Source organism: Staurois parvus, unplaced genomic scaffold, assembly GCF_062004578.1.
Source record: "Staurois parvus isolate SC_StPar_1 unplaced genomic scaffold, SC_StPar_1.0 ptg001418l, whole genome shotgun sequence".
Taxonomy (NCBI): Eukaryota; Metazoa; Chordata; class Amphibia; order Anura; family Ranidae; genus Staurois; species Staurois parvus.
In genome coordinates this window covers 2,950,003-2,976,057 of record NW_028319214.1, presented here as the reverse complement: position 1 = coordinate 2,976,057, position 26,055 = coordinate 2,950,003, and the positions used below count along the sequence as shown (strand labels likewise).

Genomic DNA, 26,055 nt, shown 5'->3' with positions numbered 1-26,055 from the left:
ACTGCATATACAGACTGATTTCACTGTTGTGGGTTTAGTAACACTTTAATTTTTCCTTTAACTGATCATGAAACAAAACATGCACTTTAAAATCATTGTTATTCTACTTCATTTTTCCCACGCACAGGATAACTCTACTCTGGAATATGCAGCTCCTCTGCTGAATAATAGCGTAAGTACATTTTCTTAACTTTATGCACAGAACAGTGCAGCAACAAAATACGTTTGGTTCTGCTCACACAGGTGACCAGTTTTGTGAACTTGCATTGCACAGCAAATTATTTACTCTATATATAACCCCCCCCCCCCCCCCCCCAGCAATATCTGCTACTATCTTTGCACACTTCAGTTGTTAAAGCCCAACTGAATGTTCAAGTTAAGTCTCCTAAATACTTTCCAGGTGCAAAAACAAAGAGAGGAGTGATAAATGTCTTGCAATGTGTTTTCTTTAGAAAGCAGCTACAACCTGAGTAGAAATGCCTATCCCTGCCAGCATGCAGTATAAAAAACCCATGCTCTCTGTGTGCAAGCAGTGGTCTCTCTGCCAAGGTTTGACATGTCCCCTGATAAGTCAGAGCCAGAACTCTCTAATAAGCAGGGAGTGTAACTTTACTGGTTGGAGAGGTGAGCTCAGGTGTGATGGAAACCTAAAGGAGTCCATAGAGGAGAGATGAATAATAAGGCCAGACTCCAATCATCTGTACTCTACTTTGTACACACCCATCTCTCCTCCCCCCAGAAAAGCTCCTCCCACCACTCCGAACAGCTCCCTCGATAACAAAACTCCTCCAAACACTGATAATCATCACATCATTCTATAGGTTGGATGAACCGGGAGGGGCATGGTAGAATGTAAGGTGGGAGGAGTCAAGAGAGCACTGGACTTGAAATCACATGACCAAAGATTTTGGAGGAGTGACGGATCAGGGATTGGCTCTCCGTTGTTGTATAATTAGGATTGTGCGATGACAGGAAAAGGGGCAGAGAACCAACTATCCCTTCATAGACTTGGACTCCTTCCACTCATTAACTAATCAATTGGCCAGTCCTTCCAAAAATAAATATGGCGGCCTGAACATTGTGTTCCTGCCTCTTCTCTTCCAAGAGATCAAAACGCATGCACAGAGAGGAGAGGGGACCGCTGTCACCTTAAAAACCAAAACAACAACTTCCTCTACCAATCCCAACATCCTTATGACCCTGAGCGAGGAACCAACAGGTATACCGACCAACCTACTGCCCTCCCCCTACACACAAACCGACCAACCTATGGCTCCCCCATCCCCCCACCACCACTGTCTGAGGTGGGTGCAAGTAGCTGGGCTTGCCTGGAGTGCAAAATAGTCTAGAACCGGCCCTGATTCATCTGGTTCATCAGGAGTCAGCTGACATTCTCTCAGTTTATGGCTAGCTTTACAGTGTATGAACACCTCTAGTTACTTGGCTATAAAAGTCCTTTACTTGGAATAATCTGCTCAACTACTGCTACCAGTAAATGTTTATAGTCACATGAAAACCTTTTATTTCAGTTTTCCTTACTTGTATACTCATAGTAGTTCATTATTGAGATTTTCTTCTGTAAATTAGTCTCAATATATCAACCCACTGAAATGAGATAGTATGCAGTATATGCAGTATAAGCGAAATTCCTTACCTCCAAGTATTTAACCTGATCACAGTATCTTTATTAATAATTAATTCAATTTCTCTATTATTGTGTTATTTTTTTTGCAGACCTTTAACAAAGTTGTGGGAACCTTTAGCCAATCGGTTTTCCATTCTGTTAATGTAAGAGCCTTGACAGCTACATCTGCAGGAAAATTGGTTGTCTGGGAGACCATCAATCCCCCTTCGATCAGAGAAAGAGCTTTCATAAAGCCACATAATAAGAAAGCATTAAAGCTGATGCATCTGCAGAAAGATGCAATTACTGTGCTCACTACCCATGACAGGTAATGACAACAACCAGACATTGTAATTAAGAAGGCCAAAAACAGTTAACATTTTAAGTGGTAATTCCAATGAGATATATTTTGGTATGCAAACTAAATATATACCTCCCACAAAAGTAACTACACAATAAAGTATGTTTATTAATTTAGCACCCAGAACAATAATGCAATGTAAGGTACAGCAGCTTATCAAGATCAGCTTTTCCAATAAAGGTTTTTTTTTAAGAAAAAAAATATAGATTTGCAGAAAAGGCTCAAAATGAAACAAAAAGGTTTAAGTGTAGTCAGATTTTAGAGTCAAAGCTCCCTCGTGCTATGTATTAACAGCACAGCAATTGATCACAAAATTGAAACCCAAACCCCAAGGCAAGACTAATGCAGCATTAAATGTATTTTTAAAAGCAAGCAGTGTAAGTAACTAATTTTACTTGTCGTTGCAGTCCCATGTACAGCAGAGCTCAGACTGGGGTAAGAAAAAGCAGCACAATGAGCCAATTATATGTACTGCAGTGAAAGGAGCATGATAGAGAACAGAGTGACAGATGAGATCATCAGTTTGGTCCTACTGTTTATCTGTGGTTGTGTGCTATAGGTCATTTTTTTTTCCAAACTTCTTTTTTATTAACTTTTATCGTGTATAAAAGTACAAAACAGAGCCAATTGGGCATACTCTGGCTCACTTAATAACACAGTTAAAGCAGAGTTACAGTGAAAATAAAGAAAAAATAAAAACTGTAGCTGCTGACTTTTAAAAAATGGACACTTACCTGTCCCTCGATCCCATGGTGTCCTCCCCACAGTCAGTTTCACCGGCCGCCCTGTGTTCCCAGTGCTGGCATTTTCAGTGTGGGCACTTGGCTGTGACAGGTTGCGGCTTCACAACCGGGTGCTCACTGCGCATGCGTGAGCAGTGCTGCGCTTTGTGAATGGTCCATAGTCTTCTGGGACCTGTCACGTGTCCCAGAAGACTATGGGGGGGGGACTTCCGCTTTCGATCGCCTAGGTAATTGCAAACAGAAGTGGGAGTGGGTACCTGTCAATTTCGTGGTACCTGCTCCCCAAAGGTGCCAATCATTAACAGGGAGCAGGGGACCAGTCCTTAAAGCGGAACTTCCCCTTTTGGGTGGAGCTCCACTTTAAGTAGAAATAAAACAACTGCGGCAAAACCTTGCTTCCTTGCGCACTCACATCAAGTCGTAGGTCATTTATTATGATTAATAATAATAATGATAATAGTAATAATATCGTGTGCAATGTTAGCATTTTGCATACCGATTCTTGCATTATGCCTGCCATACAACACAGTATTTTGGTGATAAGAAGATGCCATTCTGAGCGCTATAATACAGGCCTAGCTATTATTTAAAGTTGTATATAAACTACAGGTGGGCCCTTGTCAACCCCTATCACAGTTATGCATCATTCTTTTTTTGTTTATTCCAGGAGGCCATCTTGGCATGGGGCATTTTAGTCCAACTCTCCATATTACGTCTTTTCTTTGCCACTTCCTGCTACTTAGTGCCCCATAAGCAACAGTTGTACCTTTGCTGACATCAATATCTTTGAAAACATTTCCTGCACCAGAAAGCTCAGTCGGAGCTAATAAGAATCATGACTGGGATCAGTGCTTTCTGCAGTACTCTTCCCATTTATTGTGAATGTTCTTATTCCCCTTAAATTCCTCTGCAGCACACATTGATATTATGAAGTTTCTTTTTTCAGATATTATGTCACTGGTGGTTCTCGTGGACATGTGAAATTTTATGACCAACAACTACATCTTCTAAACTGTTACAGCCATCTTAATCTGACGCCAATCCAGTCCATTTCTTTCTCAAAAAGCTCCCCTTTACCAGCGAGTGACAAGACAAAATATCCTGAAGATTGCTCTATTACGGGTGATCAGTTTGCGGTAAGGTAAGTCTGTATGCCTTGTTTATACTGAAGGGGTTGATTATATCCTAGGTTGTTCAGTTCTCTCAATGTGATGGCACAGAAATTTCCTTCCTCAGCCTCAGCCTTCTTCAGCAGTCTCTCTCCCATACATGGCTGTATGAATCAAAGCTTATCTCTTCTGCTGTAAGAGTACATATGGCAAATTTGCACAGTAAAAACTTCAGCTGCTGGTTAAACACAGTCCAATGTTTGAAATTGTTTAGTTATTGGAATGATGTGATCCCTACACTAAACACTATCTTTGGTGTCTCTCTTGAATCTGACCACTTCATAGATGTACTTGGCTATTTTGACACAACCACTCTGGATCAGTACACATACAATTTGCAGAGCTCTCTTTATTGCTTGAAAATTGATTGGCAGGAGTTGGTTTTCCCCTGGCTAAGGAGCTGCTTAAAGAGAGCAGCTCACCAGCGGTGGGCAGAGGTGCAGATTACAACACAGAAGCGGGCAGTGGGCTTCCCGAAGAAGAAGGCTGCAAGCTCTGCTCGACAGACCTGCTCAGCGCTTCCTCCTCAACAACAGTGTCTCAAGATGGCGCAGCAGCAGGGAGAAGGAACACACAGCAGTCCACATTTATAACCCTTATGGAGTGGTGGCCCAGCCCTGCAAAGCAGAGGATCGGCATACACAGATCCATCTTCCCTAGAGAGACTCTGGGCTTTGAATTCTTTTCTGCTTCCTCCATATATCGAACCATGGCTGAAGTAGCCATCAGACAATCCAGCTCCATACAAGGCTCTGTGCCACCCCAGCAGCCAACATACAGTGGAGATGCTGTTTTAATAGCCAGATTCTCAGCACTTATAAAACAGGAACTTTCAAAAGCCTGCAAGATTAATACCATAGAAGTGAAACATGATCTGCAATCCATAGGAGAGAGGCTGGATGCTATAGAATACAAAATAGTATGATCTCGAGAGTTAATCAGAACTCTAATGTTATCATCGATCTGCAGTCTCAACTTGACCAAGCTAACGCTAAAATCCAAGATTTGGAAACCTGATAGAGATGATATAATGTTAGCATAGGAGGTCTTCCAGAACTATATACAGTAAAAGATACTGTGCATCCCCTGATGAAGATCTCATACCGGACATCTCACCGCATCACTTAGAGGTAAATAGGGTCCACCAAGTGCCGATGGCCCCCAGATCTGGTGGCTTATCGAGAGACGTTATCATCAAACCTCTTTTCTACAAATTTAAGGAAAAACTCATAGCAGTTGCTAGATCCAGGCCCGATATCACCTTAATGAGCCACATTGTTCAATTATTTGCAGACCTTGCACCTCCTACAATACAGAAGAGATCTTTGAAACATCTACTCATGCAGCTGAAGAATCAAAATATTAGTGAGCACTTTCATTCAGGCTGCTCTTCACACAAGCTACTTTTCTTTTCCACCATACAGGAAGGTGAAGAGATCCTTTTAAGTTTTGGCATCATCCAAAAAGATTCAGCTCACTGACAGTCTACTCAGATGGACTCTAATTGGCTGTCTCCGCTGTGGCAGCAGCAAAAGAAATCCACTCCTAGAAGTGCTCCGCCTGACACTTGAATAAGGGGCTGTCCTTCAGAATTTCTTTCTTCCAGCTCTTTTTTGAGGAACAGTTGGGGGCACTCTGGCTTGCTCGACCATGGACACTTTGCTGAACTTTGCTAGCCGGTTTAGTACATGATCTCAGGGTTTCCTGGGGCCCAGGCCCTTCTCTTTCTTCATGTCTCCTGCTACCAATTGGGCAGCCCACAAGGTCACGATTAGGGAGCAAACTTATTCAACAGGCATCGGTAGTTAAACATAACAGGGAGGCCACTAGAAAAAGGAAAGGAGAGAGAGTTGGTGAATTTTACGAGAGATAGAAAAGGGATGCAAACAAAGACCTACGAAACCAGATTGCAATGGCCCACACCACTCTTAACACTAGCCTTACTATGAAGGTGAATAAATACCTCTGTTGGTCCAGGCATAAGTGTTACACTTGAGTAGACAAACCTAGCACACTTCTGGAAAGGAAATTGAACCCACTATGCTATAACCTGGCCCTCCCCAAATTACGTCTCAGTAATGATTTCCTATTCAAAATCCGCAACTCATTTGAGAATTGTTTCTTTCAATTTTTATCTAGACTATATGCCACACCCATTACCCATTATATTTCCACACAAATAAGTGGACCTTCCCTTGCCCCGCCTTTAGGGGGAACATAGAGATCTCATGGATTTTCCTGTCTCTACTAAAGGAAAAATTCTGAACTGTTGGCCCCCATCTATGCAAAATTTTTTATAGCATACAAAGGGAAGAATTACCCCATAGAAAAAATTGCCTATATACTACATATTCTCTCACAGCAAGGAAAAGATCTTGGAGATTGCTTAATTAAATAGGGCAGTAATTTGCACAATGCGGATCTAAATATAAAGACCAAAAGTTTAGCTAGCAGACTCAGCTCCTTCCTTGCCCAATACATTCAGGTGGGCTTTGTTCCACAAAGGCAGGTTTCAGACCAAACTCGGCATATTATCAAGATCACCTTTGCCATTCATGCTAACTGGGACAATAGTGGTATGAGACAATGTATGCTCTTATCCTTGGACCTGCAAAAGGCGTTTGATACCTTATCATGGAACTATCTATTTTACACTTTTACAGAGATATGGTTTTGGCCTTCACTTTCTTTTGACAATAAAGATGTTGTATGAGAACCTCTTAGCTTCCTTGTCATTAAAAAGATATAGATCCCAAACCTTGCACATACATGGAAGCACTAGGCAGGGATGTCCCTTATCTCCCATCCTATGTCAGAACTGAAGGTGAACCATGCGAAATCTCAGGCCTTACATTTTTCTCTAGACAAACAGACCATTCAAGCCATGTAGAGAAACTTTTATTTTATTTGGCAATCTGGTTCTCTGCCCTATTTGGGTATCTGCCTAACCTCTTCCCTGTCAACTATCTATGAAAAAAACTATCCCCCTACCTGTAAGCAATTAATAGCAGATATGAATTGGCCTCCAATATTATGCCGTACTTTATCCTTCTCACTGAGCTTGTGGGACAGATTGTGTGTCTCACATAAACTCAAATTCGCTCACACTCCCCCAGCTTCCTTATTTCTTAACCCACAGTTTTTAATGGTTCTCACCCCTTTAGTATTTAAATGGTGGTGTATTAATGGCTTTTCAGGGTTGCAGATGTGTGTCTGGGTAATCCCAACAATTATTGAAAGTGGCTTAAACTTGGAAATGGAACAGGATAAATGGTACAAGATATCAATCTGCACTTCAAAATCTTATATAAATACGTTTATCATCGAATCTAACTATAAAATACTTTATTATAATTATTACATTATGCTTCCGAGGTTGCGGTCAGGAGGGCACACTTTACGATGTCTGGTGTGGTATCTATCATTTCATCTACAGGTGCATCTTAATAAATTAGAAATATTAGCAAAAAGTTAATTTATTTCAGTAATTCAATTCAAAAGTGAAACTTATATATTATATAGATTCATTACACACAGGGTGATATATTTCAGGCATTTTTTTCTTTGATTTTGATGATTATGGCTTATAGCTAGTAAAAACCCAAAATTCAGTATCTCAGAAAATTAGAATATTGTGAAAAAGGATCCTGCCTAAGTTCAATTTTCTCTTTCAAAACTGCCCAATTTGGATCCCTGTGTCTTTCTTTAAGGAGATAGATTCCTGTGTGACCCCCTTCCACTGGAAGAGTGCCCTATCCCGCCTTGCGAAATCCACCCTGCAACTTTCGGCTGATATGGGGGGTTTGGCCCTCCCAAACTTTCAAACTTACTATTGAGTGGCGATGCTGGTGTCGTTTTATTGGTGGTTTGGGATATTTAGGTCCAATAATGCTGTCTGCTTGGAAACAGCCTGTCTGAGATCTCTAACAGATCTCCATAATATTCCTTATCGGGAACGTAGGGCTTAAGACACTATCCCTGAACCCACGCAGGCTAGTTTACGAATATGGGCTTCGGCTAAATGACGATTTCTTCAACCTGACCATATCTCTCCAGCACAACCACTTTGGGGGAATCCTGCACTCCCTCATTTTCATTCCATCCGATCCCCAACCCACACCTTTGGGCGAGATATGGTGTTAGAACCCTGGCTGATGTTATGCACTCTGGGGTGCTATTACCATTCTCTCAGCTTTCCCAGAAATTCCATTTCCTACTGAAGATGTTCTTTCAGTATCTTCAACTGCGATATGCGACCAGGGCCCAGTTCCTGCAACCACATATCCTCCAGGAAGACCCTATTGTTGACTCAGGAAGACGTCCAAATACCACTATCTTCCCTCTATAGAATGTTACCTGGTGTTAATTACCCTGTGGTGTGTGACGTGACACTGATTCACAGTATATGAAGGATCCTGTAATCACTTGAGCTTATTAAGCAAGTTATCTACCTACCCAGGGTAAGGGTAGGAATTACAGTCACTGGATGAACACATGATCACTGAGAGCACAAGTTTTTAACACTTTGATGTGAGCACATCACCAGTATTTGCGTTATATTTTAAGGATAATGCACTATGTGTAGTTTATCTATTTCTTTGAAGAGTGGAAGAGGAGAAATCAGTTTGAGGAAAACTGGGAATTGGTGGACAATACAAAGAAATCACCTGTATATATGGGAAAAACCTTGAGAATTTTTGGGACTTTTTTGCAGGCCATAGACGGTTCGTTTATCAGCCGAAAAACAAAAAATCAGTCGTTCTGTTGCCACCAATGCTTACAAAAATCGGCCGTTTTTCGTAAATTTTCCGGCATGACCGATAAAAAAAACGAAGAGGAACAGCGGTCGATGACATTGTCCCACTAACGGTGCGAATATCGGCCGATTATTCTTTCAGGCGAAAATTCGGCCGATAAACGAACCGTCTATAGCCTGCATTTGTTGGACATTTTGTGTGTTTGGAATTTGAATTATATGTGGGCCGCTATTGATTACAACTAATACTTTTCAGTAAGCCAACATTTGTATATTAAAAATCCTTTTTTTATAATTGGTCTTGTGTAATATTCTAATTTTCTGAGATACTGAAATTTGGGCTTTACTAGCTGTAAGCTATAATCATCAAAATTAAAAGAAAAAAATGCTTGAAATATATCACTCGGTGTGTAATGAATCTATATAATATATGAGTTTTGGTTTTTGAATTTAATTACTGAAATAAATTAACTTTGTAATGATATGCTAATTTATCGAGATGCACCTGTATTAAAAATCTCCACAACAAGCTCTATTGGGTTATCATATGCTAGAGATGCCTAGACATGTGAGGATGTTGATTTCTTTTATATTTATAGTGGCACAAAATACCATTGCATGATCCCGGAAGTCGGCTATTATTCCGCTTGATATGGTCAAAGCTATTTTGGATCATGATAAATGAAAGAGTCTATGCATTTCTTAATGACAAAATGAAATAGTTTAAAAAGGTTTGAGATCCATGGATTTCCTATCTTTTGGTAAATGTCTAATGCTATCGCCACCTTTATTAGAGAACGGATTGTTTCTTGGCTTTCATTTTTTTCCTTATCTCCATCTATATTACTTTCTCTCTATTTTTTTTCCCGTCTTCTGGAGGGGATGCCTTCCATTCCAGCGTGCCATCCCATGAAACGTAGCGCCTGAGATCTGAATTGGGATGAGGCGATGGAGTGAGACCCCATCTAACACTACACTTCACCCAAACTGACAATGCTGCTGACCAATGGTGTCTCTGTTGTTCATCCATAGTGGATGCACTCTAATATAGGAGGTGTGTTACTGGCCAGTTCTCCAGGTGAAAAGGAGGGGGGCATCCTAAAAAAAGAAAACTAATGCAGCCATTACATCTAATGATTGGTACATTTTTTGTTTTGGATTTAATACCACTTTAACTTCTAACAGATTCTAACTGTACAAGTTAGAACGTAACCCTCAGATATACAGTTAGCTAAAGGATAGATACCAGAGTGTGGTCATAAATGGGGTTCATTCCTAACCAATGACCAGGCAATAAGGCTCTGTACCAGGTCCTGTTTTATTTAATGTATATGTAAGTATTAAAACTAAAAGATTGTCTTTTTGTTGATGACACAAAGGTGTGCAATAGAGTTGATATCCTTGGAGATGTCTGGAACATGGACATGATTTGGCACTGCTGGAAGATTGTAATCTGCAGTTCAATGTCTCTAGATGTAAGATAATGCACCTAGGGGAAAAAATGCACTTGAGAGGGTAAAATATTGGGGATACAGTGTTGGCCAGCAGTACAGATTAAAAAGATTTGAAAATACTTATTTCAGATGACTGCAGTATGAGCAAACAATGTGGTCAGAAGCGAATAGAATTCTAGGATGCATCACTAGAGGGGTCACCAGCAGTTAAAGGAGATATACAGTGAGGAACAGAAGTATTTGAACACCCTGCGATTTTGCAAGTTCTCCTACTTAGAAATCATGGAGGGGTCTGAAATTCACATTGTTGGTGCATTCCCAATCTGAGAGACAGAATTTAAAAAACAAATTCAGAAAATCACATTGCATGATTTTTAAAGAATTAATTTGTCTTGCACTGCTGAACATAAGTATTTGAACACCTGAGAAAATTAGTGTTAATATTTGGTACAGAAGCCTTTGTTTGCAATTACAGAGGTCAAACGTTTCCTGTAGTTCTTGACCAGGTTTGCACACACTGCAACAGGGATTTTGGCCCACTCCTCCACACAGATCTCCTCTAGATCTGTCAGGTTTCAGGGCTGTTGCTGAGCAACACGGAGTTTCAGCTCCCTCCAAAGATGTTCTATTGGATTTAGATCTGGAGACTGGCTAGGCCACTCCAGAACCTTGATATGCTTCTTAAGGAGCCACTCCTTGGTTATCCTGGCTGTGTGCTTCAGGTCGTTGTCATGTTGGAAGACCCAGCCACGACCCATCTTCAATGCTCTGACTAAGGGAAGGAGGTTGTTGCTCAAAATCTCACAATAAATGGCCCTCTCCTTAATACAGTGCAGTCGTCCTGTCCCCTTTGCAGAAAAGCACCCCCAAAGTATGATGTTACTACCCCCATGCTTCACAGTAGGGATGGTGTTCTTGGGATGCAACTTATCCTTCTTTTTCCTCCAAACACGACGAGTGAAGTTTAGACCAAAAAGTTCTACTTTGGTTTCATCTGACCACATGACTTTCTTCCATGCCTCCTCTGGATCATCCAGATGGTCATTGGCAAACTTCAGACAGGCCTGGACATGTGATGACTTGAGCAGGGGAACCTTCCGTGCAATACATGATTTGAAACCATGACGGCGCATTGTTCTACCGACAGTGACCATTGAAACTGTGGTCCCAGCTCTCTTCATGTCATTGACCAGCTCCTCCCTTGTAGTTCTGGGATGATTCCTCACCTTTCTTATCAGTGATACCCCACGAGGTGAAATCTTGCATGGAGCCCCAGTCCGAGGGAGACTGACAGTTGTCTTTAGCCTCTTCCATTTTCTAACAATTGCTCCAACAGTTGATCTATTTACACCAAGCTGCTTGGCAATTGCCCCGTACCCTTTCCAGCCTTGTGGAGGTCCACAATTTTGTCTCTGGTGTCTTTTGACAGCTCTTTGGTCTTGCCATGGTAGTAGTTGGCGTCTGACTGACTGTGGGGTGGACAGGTGCTACTAAGTTAGATTAATGAGTGGAGTAGAGGTGGACATTTTAAATGCACAGTAACAGGTCTTTGAGAGTCAGAATTCTTGCTGTTTCTTAGGTGTTCAAATACTTATGTTCAGCAGTGCAAGACAAACAAATTCTTTAAAAATCATACAATGTGATTTCCTGATTTTTTTTTTAAATTCTGTTTCTCAGAGTGGGAATGCACCTACAATGTGAATATCAGACCCCTGAATGATTTCTAAGTGGGAGAACTTGCAAAATCGCAGGGTGTTCAAATATTTCTGTTCCTCCCTGTATACAGTGCTCAGCATAAATGAGTAAACCCCAACAGATTTGTCAGAAAACCTTTATTTTTTTTTCATAATCAACATTTTCTATGGGACACTATACTACAAAATACTCCACAAATGCAGGCCATTGATTGCAAATAAGATTTGTTAATTTGCACACATAAAAAAGTATTTTTTCTAACAAATTCATTCAAGACCATGTTGCAAAAATGAATACACCCTAATGAAAGTCTTCGGAGCAAATTTTAGACAACAACATCCTAATTAACAAGAATTCAACTACAGATGAGTCTAATTCATTAAACAGGTGTCTAGAAGACAGTTGATTATAAAAGGGCATTATATAATAAAGAAACCCCTTCCCATTTCATGCTGTCAGCAATGGCACCACATGGAAGAGAAATGTCACAAGGCCTATAAAAGAAAATAATTTCTTTACACAAGAAAGGTGAAGGCTACAAGAGGATCAGCAAAGCATTACTTATCAATCAGAATACTTTTGCAAAAGTAATACAAAAATGTAACAAAGATGGAACCATCTCACAGAGACGTCCAGGCTGTCCAGGAAAGTTAACACCTCAACAGGAGCGTCTTCTGATGAGAAGGGTTGAAGAAAATCACCATGCAAGTTCACTGCAGTTAGCTAAAGAAGTAGAAAGCCTAAATTGGGTTGATTGTTTCCCGTGACACAATACGGCATTCACAGCAGAGGAATGGCATGCATGGGTGTCATCCATGAAGGAATCCCCTCCTAAAGCCCATGCACAAAAAAGCCTGCCTAGAATATGCCATGGCCCATGCTGAAAAAGAAGACTACTTGTTTCCTCTTGTACCAAATTGTATTGTAACTGTAATGTCTACCTTCATTTTGTAAAGCGCTGCGCAAACTGTTAGCACTATATAAATCCTGTATAATAATAATAATACTGGGACTCTGTACTCTGGAGTGATGAGCCCAAGATAAATGTTTTTGGAACTGATGGCTTCAAAACTGTATGGCATCACAAAGGTAATTAGCTTAAGGAAAAGTGCATGATTCCTACAGTGAAACATGGTGGTAGCAGTGTCCATCTGTGGGGCTGCATGAGTGCTGCTGGTGTCAGGTAGCTGCATTTCATTGATGATATCATGCATTCACAGATGTACTGCTCTATATTGAAAGAGAAGATGCTACCATCACTCCGTGCCCTTGGTCTTCATGGACTTTTCCAACATGACAATGATCCAAAACACACATCTAAGGCCACTGTTGCATTTCTGTAGAATAACAGGGTGAAAGTGATTCAGTGGCCAAGTATGTCTCCTAAACTGAACCCAGTCGCACATCTATGGGGAATTCTGAAGAGACATGTTAAGCATCACTCTCCATCCAGCATCCAGGCTCTAAAAGAGGTCGTTCCTGAAGAATGGAAAAAGATAGATGAATGCATAGAATGCATTCTATACACTAAGGGAAAAAATCTTTGGTGCTGCAGGTGGCCCCCAGTCCCCCCTCCTTATTCTTACCTTAGCCAAATCCAATCCAGCGATGTGTTAAAGAGCAGCGGCTCTTGCCGCTGGCAAACTCTTCGCTGGGAAGATTGATAACAAAGGGAGCCGTTGGCTTCCACTACTGTCAATCAAATGCTGTGATAAGGAAACGGGTTGGGGCCAAACCACCCACTCTGTGTCAATATATACAGACAGGGTGGCTCAGGAACGAGCCCACATGGTTGTCCCCATGGAAAGTTACTTTCCATGGGGGCACGCACCGAAAAGGAGTGCCAGCGGGGGACTCCAGAAGAAGAGGAATGGGCTGCTCTGTGCAAAACTATTGCACAGAGCAAGTAAGTATAACATGTTTGTTATTTAAATTAAAAAAATTAAGGTTTACTGTTATTTTAAGAGACTTTTTATTGAAATTGGTAAATTAAAAAAACTCATGGTGGCATATGTTATTAGACACAGTGTTTATGCCAGAAGCGCTATACCTTTTGTTTTATTTATATAGGGGAATGGAGGTCCTGATTCCCCTGTATCTTTATCTTTAGTTAGGCCCCTTTCACATGGATTGGTGTGGCCTACGGATTCCTGCGCCAAGAATCTGTGGATTCTTGCTGCTGGAATGACCAGGTTATGTAATCAGCAGCAGCCCATTTAAAATAATGGCAGGCTGACAGTGGACTCTGCTGTTCACCTGGGAAGAGCAGTTAGCTGCGGATAGGGACAGATGTCCTAGCCTGGATGCAATCAGACATTTGGCCTGCTGCTGATTGCATAACCTGCAAAAATCCAGCAATCGCACAAGTCCGGCAGTGTGAAAGGAACCTTAAACCACAGTTAGAATACTGTGCCCAGTTCTGGAGACCTAAGTTACAAAAAGATATTGATATTATAGGATTTGTCCAGAGATGGGTAACAAAAATGTTGAAAGGTCCGGGGGATAAAACATATCAAGAGTGGCTTCAGGAACTTACTATGACAGTCTGGAGCAGTAGTCTCCAAATGAATGTGGCCTTTTGCTTGCCTTTATCTGGCCCTTGGGGCACTATTCCTCCCATTGACACCAAAATGGGGTATAATTCCTGCCACTGACACCAACAGTGGGGCACTATTCCTCCCACTGTCACTAATAATAGAGTACTATTCCTCTCATGAATACCAATAATTGGGCATTGTTACCAATGCCAGGACATGTTCTACTCCTACTGGCCACAATCTGGCCCTTCTAAAGTCTGAAGGACAGTAAACTGGCCCTTTGTTTAGAAAGTTTGAAGACCCCTGGTCTGGAGGAAAGAAGGTAGAGGGGAGACATGATTGAAACCTTTAAATATATCATGGGGTCAGATAAGGTTAAGAAGGGGGGTATTTTCAATATGAAGCCAAGATCATTAACACGAGGACATAACATCAAACTAGCAGGAGGAAACTTCAATACGAATCTTAGAAAGTATTATTTTAGGGTAATTTATCCTTGGAATAGCGCTATACGTAAAACTGTTACCTTTAGTGCAAGTTGTTATAGTAATACAAGATATTTTAGTGATACAAGATAACACCCAAATCTATTCAAGTGACATTTATAAGTAATTAGTGCAATCCATGTCAAATTAGAATATTCAAGTGATAGTTCCAAGATAAAGTGGCACACAGTGATTCTCTATACAAGGAAAAAAAACACCATAATAGGCGATATTATAGCTAATGTCCACAGCAACCAGTGATTTCACATATAAATGGCACACATAATTCTTCTAAAACATGCTCTTGTGTTGATGCAGGTGGTGAGAGATATCCTAAATGGCAGGCATGCCCGCTCACCTTCCCCCTGCGACCAACAGGGGCCACAACGCCTTATGAATCACCCAGGATCCTGCACACTCCTTTCAGGATACAGATAGCTCCACCAATCTCAGTAGCCTTAACTCCACCTTCAGTTGTTTCTCATAGACAGACGGTACTGTATATACCCTTATAAACTTGTGGTATTGAGTTCATGCAACAGAAACAAAAAGATTCTCCATAGTGTAAAACTGCATAACAGGTTTAATATAGATAAAGCCGCCAAGTACAGACTCACAATTTGCAGGAAAGACAGTTCGCAGTGTGTATCACCTCTCTAGGGTGTACTGAAAGCACTCTGGAGTAGCAAGATGGCGCTGGACCGGAAGTGCGTCACCACGTCGCTTCTACGCATTACACCACGCCCCTCGTAGCTTCGTCAGGGGGGCGAGGGGTGTGGCGTAACTTGTGTTTTTTCCCTGTATAGGGAATCACTGTGTGCCACTTTATCTTGGAATTATCACTTGAATATTCTAATTTGACATGGATTGCACTACTTACAAATGTCACGTGAATAGATTTGGGTGTTATCTTGTATTACTATAATATCTTGTATTACTATAACAACTTGCACTAAAGGTAACAGTTTTACGTATAGCGCTACATCACTTTTATATTACAATATTTTTGTCCATTTTAAGGGGAGGATTGGATGTTAGCAGCTGTGTGTGTTTTTTATAGGCATAGCAGCTCAGGAGAATTTACCAAATATCCTTGGAATAGACTTCCATCAGAGGTAGTGAGTCAGTCAACAGTAAGTGGATTCAAACTTGTTTAGAACAAACATAAATCTATATTTGGACAAAAGAGTTAACAGAAAAAAATGGGGCAGTCTCTATGGACCACTTGGTCTTTTTCTTGCTTTCACTCTTCTGTTTCAATGTTTCTGTTCATATTAAGCATGTCTATTTTATCTTTCAGCAATTTTATTGCATCCACATCAGATGGTCAGGTGCTGCATATGATTACAGATGGTACAATTCTGAAAATGGCGTTACAAGAGCCCAGTGAAGCTGTCCATGCGCTTACGTGTCATCCTGGCAAGACACAAATTGCCATTGGAAGTTACAATGGAATCTTGAAAGTCTGGGACTACAAAGACCAAGACTGTTTCATCAGCAGAATTTTTGACAAAGACAAATCTTTACAATGCCTGTCATATGACCCTAAAGGTGAGCTCTCTCGTCCATTTTTACCCTCTCTCTTATATATAGCTGAAATCCAGAAAAATATATTGGCAGGTTTTCTAATTATATAGTTCTTTTAAGCCTAGGTTTAAAGATCCGTACACATGATGAGAATATCGGACGAATGATGGTCCGTTTTTTTTTTTTGTTTTTTGTTTGCATGCTAGTCTCATATTGAAAGTGATGAGGTTACTAATGTTACAAAAATTCTCGTTCGACAGAATAAACATTCGGAAGTGATGTAATGTATTGTATTTATATTGTATTTTCAGATGAAAACTGTACTAATTAAATGAAAATCATACGATCTGGTATCGTGCAAAAAACATTTTCTTGCTTGTCCCTTCAAAAAATTGCAGGTAAAAGCTGTGGACTAACAATCAGATTATCGTACGATCACTTTGAAAGCAGTATCTTTTGTACGATTTTCTAATCGTGTTTACAAGGCTTTAGACCATGATATTTGATAAGGGTGACAATCAACATCCATAGATAACATCTACTTGCCAAATGGTAAAAATAGAGTATAAAACAGCAGGATTGTTGCATGATCCAGTTGTATTTAGGTTGCTTGGGTAATGTTTATGTGAATGATGCCCTAAAGTTGACACTGAGGCACAGAAAGGAAAAATTAGTTCAATAGACATACCCTCAGTACCTACATTTAAAACCTTCGTTGGGATAGTATCATAAATGGTGCCATAAAACTAAAATCTGACTATGTGATCTGTCTGTTATATGTATTACATAATTATCTTAAACCACCAGAGTAAATTAAAAATTTTGGCCCCCAGAAGGTGTTTGCCATAATGTGCACAACATATTTGCAAACTATGGCAGAATTAGATCATCTCCAGTGAGGCTCCGTGCTCAGCTTTTCCTACCCTCTGTATGCGATTTTTGTGATTATCTTTGGCCTTCGCCTACTAGCTCATTGGTCATTACTTGTTTGCTATTTACGCAATGTATAAGGTTTCATTCCATCCTTTTATGTATTGTGTTTATGTACTCCGTTTCTCTCCTTGTCAATACTTCAGTGCATTTGTTATGTCCCTCATCAGAAGAATTGTATAACTTATTCTTTTGTGTCAGTGATCTTGCTTTTGACTGTTTCTTTGTTGTGTTGTCTATAAGAAAATAAATGAAAAAGATCATCTCCAGAGCTGCAATGTCAGCACTCCCATCTGTTGACAGCACTTCCATCTTTTGCTGGTCATCTCACGGGTTCTGAATCTTAAAGTGTTACTAAACCCAGGACTCTGCATTCACTGTATCTTGGTCTCCCACAGTACACAGAACATGGAAATGCAGTTATTTTAGTAAATATAAACTGCTAAATACCTTTTCTCATGAGCGGTTAGAGCAGTCTTGTGACTTCTGTCAGTGTCCAGCAGAGCACTAGATAAAGCTTGTAGGAGAAGTTTTCATTCTCCCTGATTGTACTATGAGGCTGCAGAACTCCTGACCCTCTGACTGGACAGAGCTGATTGGCCCTGTGCTGATCACATGCACTTTCCCAAGAAAGAAAATCAAACTCTCTAGCAATACACACCAAACTGAGCATGTGTAGCTTGCCCCCAAGACTGTTCTATCAGCAGATGAATTGGAGACAGTAGAAGAAGGGGAGGATCAGAGAAGACAGGATCAAACAGCCTTTTTACACAATGCAGAGGATTAACCCCTTAGGTTCCACAGTGAGTATAGCAAGCATGCTTTACTGCATATACTGTTGTGGGTTTAGTAACACTTTAATCCTCTTAACTGGCTGGGTCTGAATGACATAACTTCCATGCATGTGACGGGAAGAAGGGTCAGCCGCACACCAGAGGATAGATGAATATAGTGTGTATTTATTGGTCCATAGGACACACAGAACACCAGGACATAAATACAGGACTTCCTAACGCGTTTCACACGATCTCGTGCTTAATCATAACCTGGGGCCAGAGCCTGCACCTGTCGTGGATTGATCTGGATTGTTTGCCTGAGCGGTATACCTTTTGTTCCTTGGTTCCATGCATGTGCACAGGAGTTATTTTGTCACAGCACAGAATTGTGCTGAGACTGTACACTGAGCTGTGTATGTGCAGCTCAGTGTACACTTACAGAAATAAAAGTGGTGATAGGAAGATACATGCACAGTCTTTTCTGTCATAAAAGAAAAACTTACCTGTACTTTTCTAAAGAAAAGACTTCACCTTTGATTTAAATAATATTACAGTTATTACCAAATAAACAGGTCTATAGAAGAAATTTAAAAACTATCCTGGTCTATAAGGGGTATACAGGTGCAAGAGTTGACTTGGTTAAAGTCTGATATCTCAAAAATGCTGGCTGCAGAGAAATAATATACTGCTCAAAAAATTAAGCCAATTAAACTGCTGGGATATTGATCCGGTCAGTGAAGTAGCAGAGGGGGTTGTTAATCAGTTTTGGCTGCTTTGGTATTAATGAAATTAACAACAGGTGCACTACATGGGCAAAAATGAGACGACCCCCAAAACAGGAATAGTTTTACAGGTGGAGGCCACTGACATTTTTTTCCCTACTCATGTTTTCTGACTGTTTTTCACTAGTTTTGCATTTGGCTAGGGTCAGTGTTACTACCAGTAGCATGAGGCAATACCTGGACCCTACAGAGGTTGCACAGGCAGTCCAACTCCTTCAGGATGGCACATCAATACGTGCCATTGCCAGAAGGTTTGCTGTGTCTCCCAAGATCATGGAGGAGATTCCAGGAGACAGGCAGTTACTCTAGGAGAGCTGGACAGGGCCATAGAAGGTCCTTAACCCATCAGCAGGACCGGTATCTGCTTCTTTGTGCAAGGAGGAACAGAATGAGCACTGCCAGAGCCCTACAGAATGACCTCCAGCAGGCCACTGGTATGAATGTCTCTGACCAAACAGTTAGAAACAGACTTCATGAGGGTGGCCTGAGGACCTGATGTTCTCTAGTGGGCCCTGTGCTCACTGCCCGGCACCATAGAGCTCGATTGGCATTCGCCATTGAACACCAGAATTGTCAGGTCCGCCACTGGCGCTGTCAGGCTCCGCCCAACGGGATCTCTAGTGGTCCACGGCACGGGGTTTCCCAGGACGCGGAGTCTAAGTCCCAGTCTGCCTTTTCACCAGGGCCCCTGATGGTGGGGATGGACTTGGTGCAAGACTGAAACCAGGTCGCGTCCCTGGGCACCCCCGGCGGCGGCAGAGGGGTCCCGCTGAAGGTATGTGCCCGGGTTGAGCCTGCTGTGAAGGGGACGACAGATCCCGATCCGAGCGGGATGGATGGGATGACAGATCCCAATCCGAGCGGGATGGATGGGATGACAGATCCCGATCCGAGCGGGATGGATGGGCAACTATCAGGAGTAGGCGAGGTCAGACTAGCCGGGTCGGTATTCTGCGGGCAGCGTGGTACAGGGGGAGTAAGCGGAGAATGGTCGGGGTCACAAGCCAGGTTCAGCAGGTAGCGGGCAGCGCGGTACAGAGGGTCGGGCAGAAGGATGGTCAGGGACGAGCCGGGGTCAGAGCAGGAGAAGGTCAGCATACACAGAACAGGCAGAGTTTGGCAACAAGGAAGCAAACTTACAGGACAGGAACAAGACCTTGCGGCAACTTGGAGATGCACAGGGCAGCTTTAAATAGAGCGCCCTGCTCTCCCATCGGTGCGGCCGCGATCGCTACTGTGCATGCGCGGCCGCCGCGATCGCCGAGGACTCTGCGCTCGCCGGCTGGGACGGATCGGCGGTCTGCGCATGCGCGCGCCGCCGAGGACCCGGGATCCCTGACATTGCCCCCCCCCCTACGGGCAACCTCTGGATGCCCAACCAACCTCTACTCAACGGCCGGTTCCGAAAAAATTCCCGCACAAGCCTTGGGGCGTGCACATTTTGGGACGGCTCCCATGAATTTTCCTCCGCCCCATATCCTTTCCATTTAACCAGAAACTGAGTTTGGCCTCCCCTCCTCCTGCAATCTAAGATAGCTTCAACTTCAAATTCCTCCTCCCCATCCACGTCTACTGCCTCCGGTGGCTTAGACCTTCGATCCGGGAAGGGGTCTGGAGTTGCTGGTTTCAACAGGGACACATGGAAGACCGGATGAACCTTCATAGACTCGGGCAGTGCCAGTTCATATGCCACCTCGTTGATCTTACGTTTGACCCGGAAAGGCCCCAAGAACTTGGGAGCCAATTTCTTCGAAGGGCAGGACATTTTTAAATTTGCGGTGGACAACCAAACCTGGTCCTCTGGCCGCAAACTCAATTCCCCTCTTCTTTTCCTATCAAACGCCCTCTTATTGTCATCCTGGGCCTTTGCCATTGCTTCCTGCAATACCTTGCTATTGGTTGACAGAAAGGTCAACATATCCTGCGTGGCTGGGACTGCGACCTCCGGGATTAGATCTGGCAGGAATACAGGGTGGAACCCATAGTTTGCGAAAAACGGGGACTGTCTAGTAGCAGAGTGACTTGCATTATTATATGCGAATTCCGCAAGCGGCAGGAGAGTAACCCAGTCATTTTGGAGGAAGGTGGTATAGCACCTGAGGTACTGCTCTAGGGTCTGGTTTGTACGCTCCGTCTGGCCATTGGTCTGTGGGTGATAAGCTGAAGAGAACGATAACTTAATTCCCAGGGTTTCACATAGAGCTTTCCAGAACCTGGACGTAAACTGAACCCCTCTGACAGATACAATGTCCCTGGGAATTCCGTGGAGTCTTACCACTTCCTTAATAAACACACGTGCTGTCTCAAGGGCTGTAGGTGTGTCCTTTAGAGGTACAAAATGGGCCATCTTGGACAGGCGGTCTACAATCACGAAGATTGCTGTGTGGTCCTGAGAGGGTGGAAGTTCCACGATAAAGTCAATGGAAATCATGGTCCATGGCCTGTCGGGTATGGGTAATGGGCGCAAGAGACCCCAAGCTTTATTCCTAGTGGGTTTGTTTCTCTGACAAACGGGACAGGTCTTTATGTAGGTTTCGCACTCCCTGGCCATATTAGGCCACCAGAAAGTACGCTGCAGCAGCTCCAATGTCTTACGTACCCCAAAGTGCCCAGCCAGTGGGTGATCGTGGCAGTATCCTAATACCAATGTACGGGCCTCCTCAGGGACCACAATCTGATCCTCCTTCCAAAAGAGTCCTTCCCTATTTAGTAAGGGGACACCAGGTGGACCTTGCATTCCTACGGACGCGGTCTGCAGCTGAGAATGGAGCTCCGATTGGAGAACTAAGAAATTTCCTGGGGACAGGATAGTGTCTGGCTTGGGATTCTCTTCGGGATCCCCAAACATGCGGGAGAGCGCATCTGGTTTTGTGTTCTTAGACCCTGGCCTATAGGTTATATGGAAAAAGAACCGTGAAAAGAACAGCGCCCACCTGGCTTGACGTGGCCTCAGACGTTTAGCTGTCCTCAGATATTCTAGGTTCTTATGATCCGTAAAAATCAATATTGGGTGTACCGCCCCTTGTAACAAGTATCTCCATTCCTCTAGTGCCACCTTAATCGCCAAGAGCTCCCGATCCCCGATATCATAATTCCTTTCCGCAGGAGTTAGTTTCCTGGAGAAGAAAGCCACTGGGTGCATGAGTTCTTTGATGCCCTTCCTCTGGGACAGGATCGCCCCGACCGCATTCTCGGATGCGTCCACCTCCAAGATATATGGCAAGGACGAATCAGGGTGGCTCAGAATAGGAGCTGCCGTAAACAATTCCTTTAAGGCTTCGAAAGCCCTCTGTGCCTCAGGTGTCCATTGGAAGCGAACCCCCTGCCTGGTCAGCTGGGTGATAGGGGACACTAGGCCCGAAAAGTTCTTAATGAACTTTCTGTAGAAGTTCGCGAAGTCGATGAAGCGTTGGACCGCTTTCTTATCGGTGGGGGCTGGCCAATCTAAAATGGCCGAAACCTTTTGGGGATCCATGGCTATTCCCGTGGGAGAGATGGTTAGACCCAGAAACGAAATGCTACTCTGTTCAAAGCAGCACTTGTCTGCCTTGGCATATAAGCTGTGTTGGCGGAGCCGTTCTAACACGCGCCTTACGTGACCTCTATGGTCCTCCAAGGTTGGGGAAAAGACAAGGATATCATCCAGGTATACAATGACGAAGATATCTAGGTAGTCCCTGAACACATCGTTTATGAAATGTTGGAAGGTGGCAGGGGCGTTGCATAGGCCGAAGGGCATAACCAAATATTCAAAGTGTCCGAATCTGGTACGGAATGCTGTCTTCCACTCGTCCCCCTCTCTGATACGAACTAAATTATAGGCACCTCTCAAGTCTAGTTTAGTGAAGACAGATGCTGACTTCAGCCTCTGAAACAGCTCGGGGACTAGTGGTAGCGGGTAACGGTTCTTTACTGTGACCTTATTCAAGTCCCGGTAATCTACGCAGGGCCGGAGGGACTTGTCCTTTTTCTCCACAAAGAAAATGCCCGCCCCGGCTGGTGACGTGGAGGGTCTAATAAACCCCTTATGGAGGTTTTCATCTATATATTCTTTTAGTACCCCTAACTCCCGCTCGGATAAGGGGAATATCCGCCCAAATGGGATTTCCGACCCTGGGAGGAGATCAATTGGGCAGTCATAAGCTCGGTGTGGGGGGAGAGTGTCCGCCCCCCGCTTGCTAAACACATCCAGAAAACTATGGTAGACTGACGGAATGACTTGCGCCAGCTCCGCATCTGTCTCTAGACACAACAAAGTCGGTGGAATCGGGGAGATCTTAGGGAGGCAATGCTGCTGGCAGTATGGGGAGAGGAACTGCATAGAACCTGCCTTCCAGTCCACCTGGGGATTATGGGCTCGTAACCACGGGAGCCCCAAAATAATTGGAAATAGTGGGGGTGCTATGGCGTCCAACCGAAGGAGTTCTTCATGATGGGTCGATACGGTAGTACGGATAGGTGGGGTCTCGTGGTCCACCACCCCTGACTTAATACGTGATCCATCTGCTAGAAAAATATTCAATCCCACCTCCTTGGTTTGTAGGGGAATTTGTTGCTGAACTGCAAAGTCTAAATCTATGAAGCAACTACACGCCCCAGAATCCACAATAGCCGTGGTCACCACTGTTCTCCCCGGCAGCTGAAGTGACACAGGTACCGCTAGATAACTAGTGTTGCCCACACTGTTAGAAGTGACTGTAGAGAAAACAGCGGAACACTTACCCCTCTTGGCTGGACAGGTACGTACCACATGGCGTGCTCCCCCACAGTAGAGGCAGAGATGGTTGGTAAGACGCCTCTGGCGTTCCTCAGGCGTAAGTGTCGGCCGGATCCTTCCCGATGGCCCGGTCTCGGGTGTATCCATGACATCCTGATTCTGGCTTGCCGGCTGTAACTGGGTTGAGGCCTGAGGGGGTGTTCCAGTTGATCCTTGTCCTTGGTTGCATCTTTCCTGCCTGCGCTCCCGCAACCGGCGGTCAATTCGAATAGTCAAAGCTATCAAGGCCTCCAAAGTGCTAGGTATGTCTATTCGGGCCAATTCGTCCTTCAGGGATTCAGCTAACCCTACGCGGAACTGGTGGTGCAGAGCCGCCTCGTTCCATTGGCAGTCACTATGCCAACGCCTGAATTCGGCGGCATAGTCCCCCACTGTCCGATGACCCTGCCTGAGTGTATATAGGGCCCTCTCGGCCGTTGCGGTGCGCAGCGAGTCATCATACAAGAGGGCCATAGCCTCAAAAAATACCGTCACTGACTGCAACAGTGGGTCTCGCTTCTCTCGGAGCCGGTGGGCCCAGTCTTGGGGTCCCCCCTGTAGTAGGGAAATAATGAACCCTACCCTCACCGATTCGGAGGAAAAGGTCTGAGGCTGGAGGTCAAAGTATAGCTGACAGGAGTTACGAAAGGCCCTGAATCTACTTCGGTCTCCGGAAAAACGTTCCGGTGTGGGGACACGGGGTTCTGGTGCGGGTAACAACCCCGGAGTCTCCCTAATGGGTTCCCCAGACCCCCTGGTAGAGGTAGCTAAGGTCTGCATGTGTCTGTCCAATACCGTATAACCTTCCTGTAGGCCCCTAATTCCCAGTGTAAGGGTCTCCATCTGTTGGCAGATGTCGTCCAGAGGGGAAGTTCCCCTTCCAGGCTCAGTCATGGCCGCAAGGTACTCTCAGGCTCCGCCCAACGGGATCTCTAGTGGTCCACGGAACGGGGTTTCCCAGGATGCGGAGTCTAAGTCCCAGGCTGCCTTTTCACCAGGGCCCCTGATGGTGGGGATGGACTTGGTGCAAGACTGAAACCAGGTCGCGTCCCTGGGCACCCCCGGCGGCGGCAGAGGGGTCCCGCTGAGGGTATGTGCCCGGGTTGAGCCTGCTGTGAAGGGGACGACAGATCCCGATCCGAGCGGGATGGATGGGATGACAGATCCCGATCCGAGCGGGATGGATGGGATGACAGATCCCGATCCGAGCGGGATGGATGGGCAACTATCAGGAGTAGGCGAGGTCAGACTAGCCGGGTCGGTATTCTGCGGGCAGCGTGGTACAGGGGGAGTAAGCGGAGAATGGTCGGGGTCACAAGCCAGGTTCAGCAGGTAGCGGGCAGCGCGGTACAGAGGGTCGGGCAGAAGGATGGTCAGGGACGAGCCGGGGTCAGAGCAGGAGAAGGTCAGCATACACAGAACAGGCAGAGTTTGGCAACAAGGAAGCGTACTTACAGGACAGGAACAAGACCTTGCGGCAACTTGGAGATGCACAGGGCAGCTTTAAATAGAGCGCCCTGCTCTCCCATTGGTGCAGCCGTGATCGCTACTGTGCATGCGCGGCCGCCGCGATCGCCGAGGACTCTGCGCTCGCCGGCTGGGACGGATCGGCGGTCTGCGCATGCGCGCGCCGCCGAGGACCCGGGATCCCTGACAGGCGCCCTGTGCTTTTCACAGATGAGAGCAGGTTTACCCTGAGATCATGTGATAGACGTGAAATGGTCTGGAGAAGCCGTGGAGAATGTTATGCTGCCTTTAACATCATTCAGCATAAACGTTTTGGTGGTGGGTCAGTGATGGTCTGGGGAGGCATATCCATGGAGGGATGTACAGACCTCTACAAGCTAGAAAATGGCACCCTGACTGCCATTAGGTATCAGGATGTAATCCTTGGACTCATTGTCAGACCCTACACTGGTGCAGTGAGTCCTGGGTTCTTCCTGGAGCACAACGATGCCCAGTCTTATGTGGTGAGAGCATGCAGGCAGTTCCTGGAAGATGAAGGAATTGATACCATTGAATGGTCCCCACGCTCGCCTGACCTAAATCCAATAGAACACCTCAGGGATATCATGTTTCGGTCCATCCAACACCACCAGGTCGCACCTCAGACTGCCCAGGAGCTCAGTGATGCCCTGGTCCAGATCTGGGAGGAAATACCCCAGAACACCATCTGTCATCTCATTAGGAGCTTGCCCCGACATTGTCAGGCATGCATACAAGCCCGTGGGGGCCATACAAACTACTGAATACTATTTTGAGTTGCTGCACTGAAATTTCAGCAAAATGGACTAGCCTACTGCATCATTTTTTCACTTTGATTTTCAGGGTGTCTTTGAATTCAGTCCTCTGTAGGTTGATCATTTTCATTTCCATCAAATGATGGGGCATCCTTACGTTCCTAACACTATTACCCAGTCCATATCAGTATAGGTATTCAGCATGATGTTTTTCCCCATT

The 26,055-nt window shown here is 44.2% G+C and overlaps 1 protein-coding gene across 1 annotated transcript in view; it reads left to right on the top strand.

Annotated features, from left to right (window-relative positions):
* CFAP251 (cilia and flagella associated protein 251) overlaps nucleotides 1–26,055 on the top strand; it is a 115,468-nt gene that overhangs the window by 30,949 nt on the left and 58,464 nt on the right. Inside the window, exons 10-13 of the mRNA XM_089662048.1 lie at nucleotides 128–172; nucleotides 1,735–1,952; nucleotides 3,675–3,869; nucleotides 16,125–16,375. Coding sequence (XP_089518174.1) covers nucleotides 128–172; nucleotides 1,735–1,952; nucleotides 3,675–3,869; nucleotides 16,125–16,375 — 709 coding nt within the window. The remainder of the gene's footprint in view (nucleotides 1–127; nucleotides 173–1,734; nucleotides 1,953–3,674; nucleotides 3,870–16,124; nucleotides 16,376–26,055) is intronic.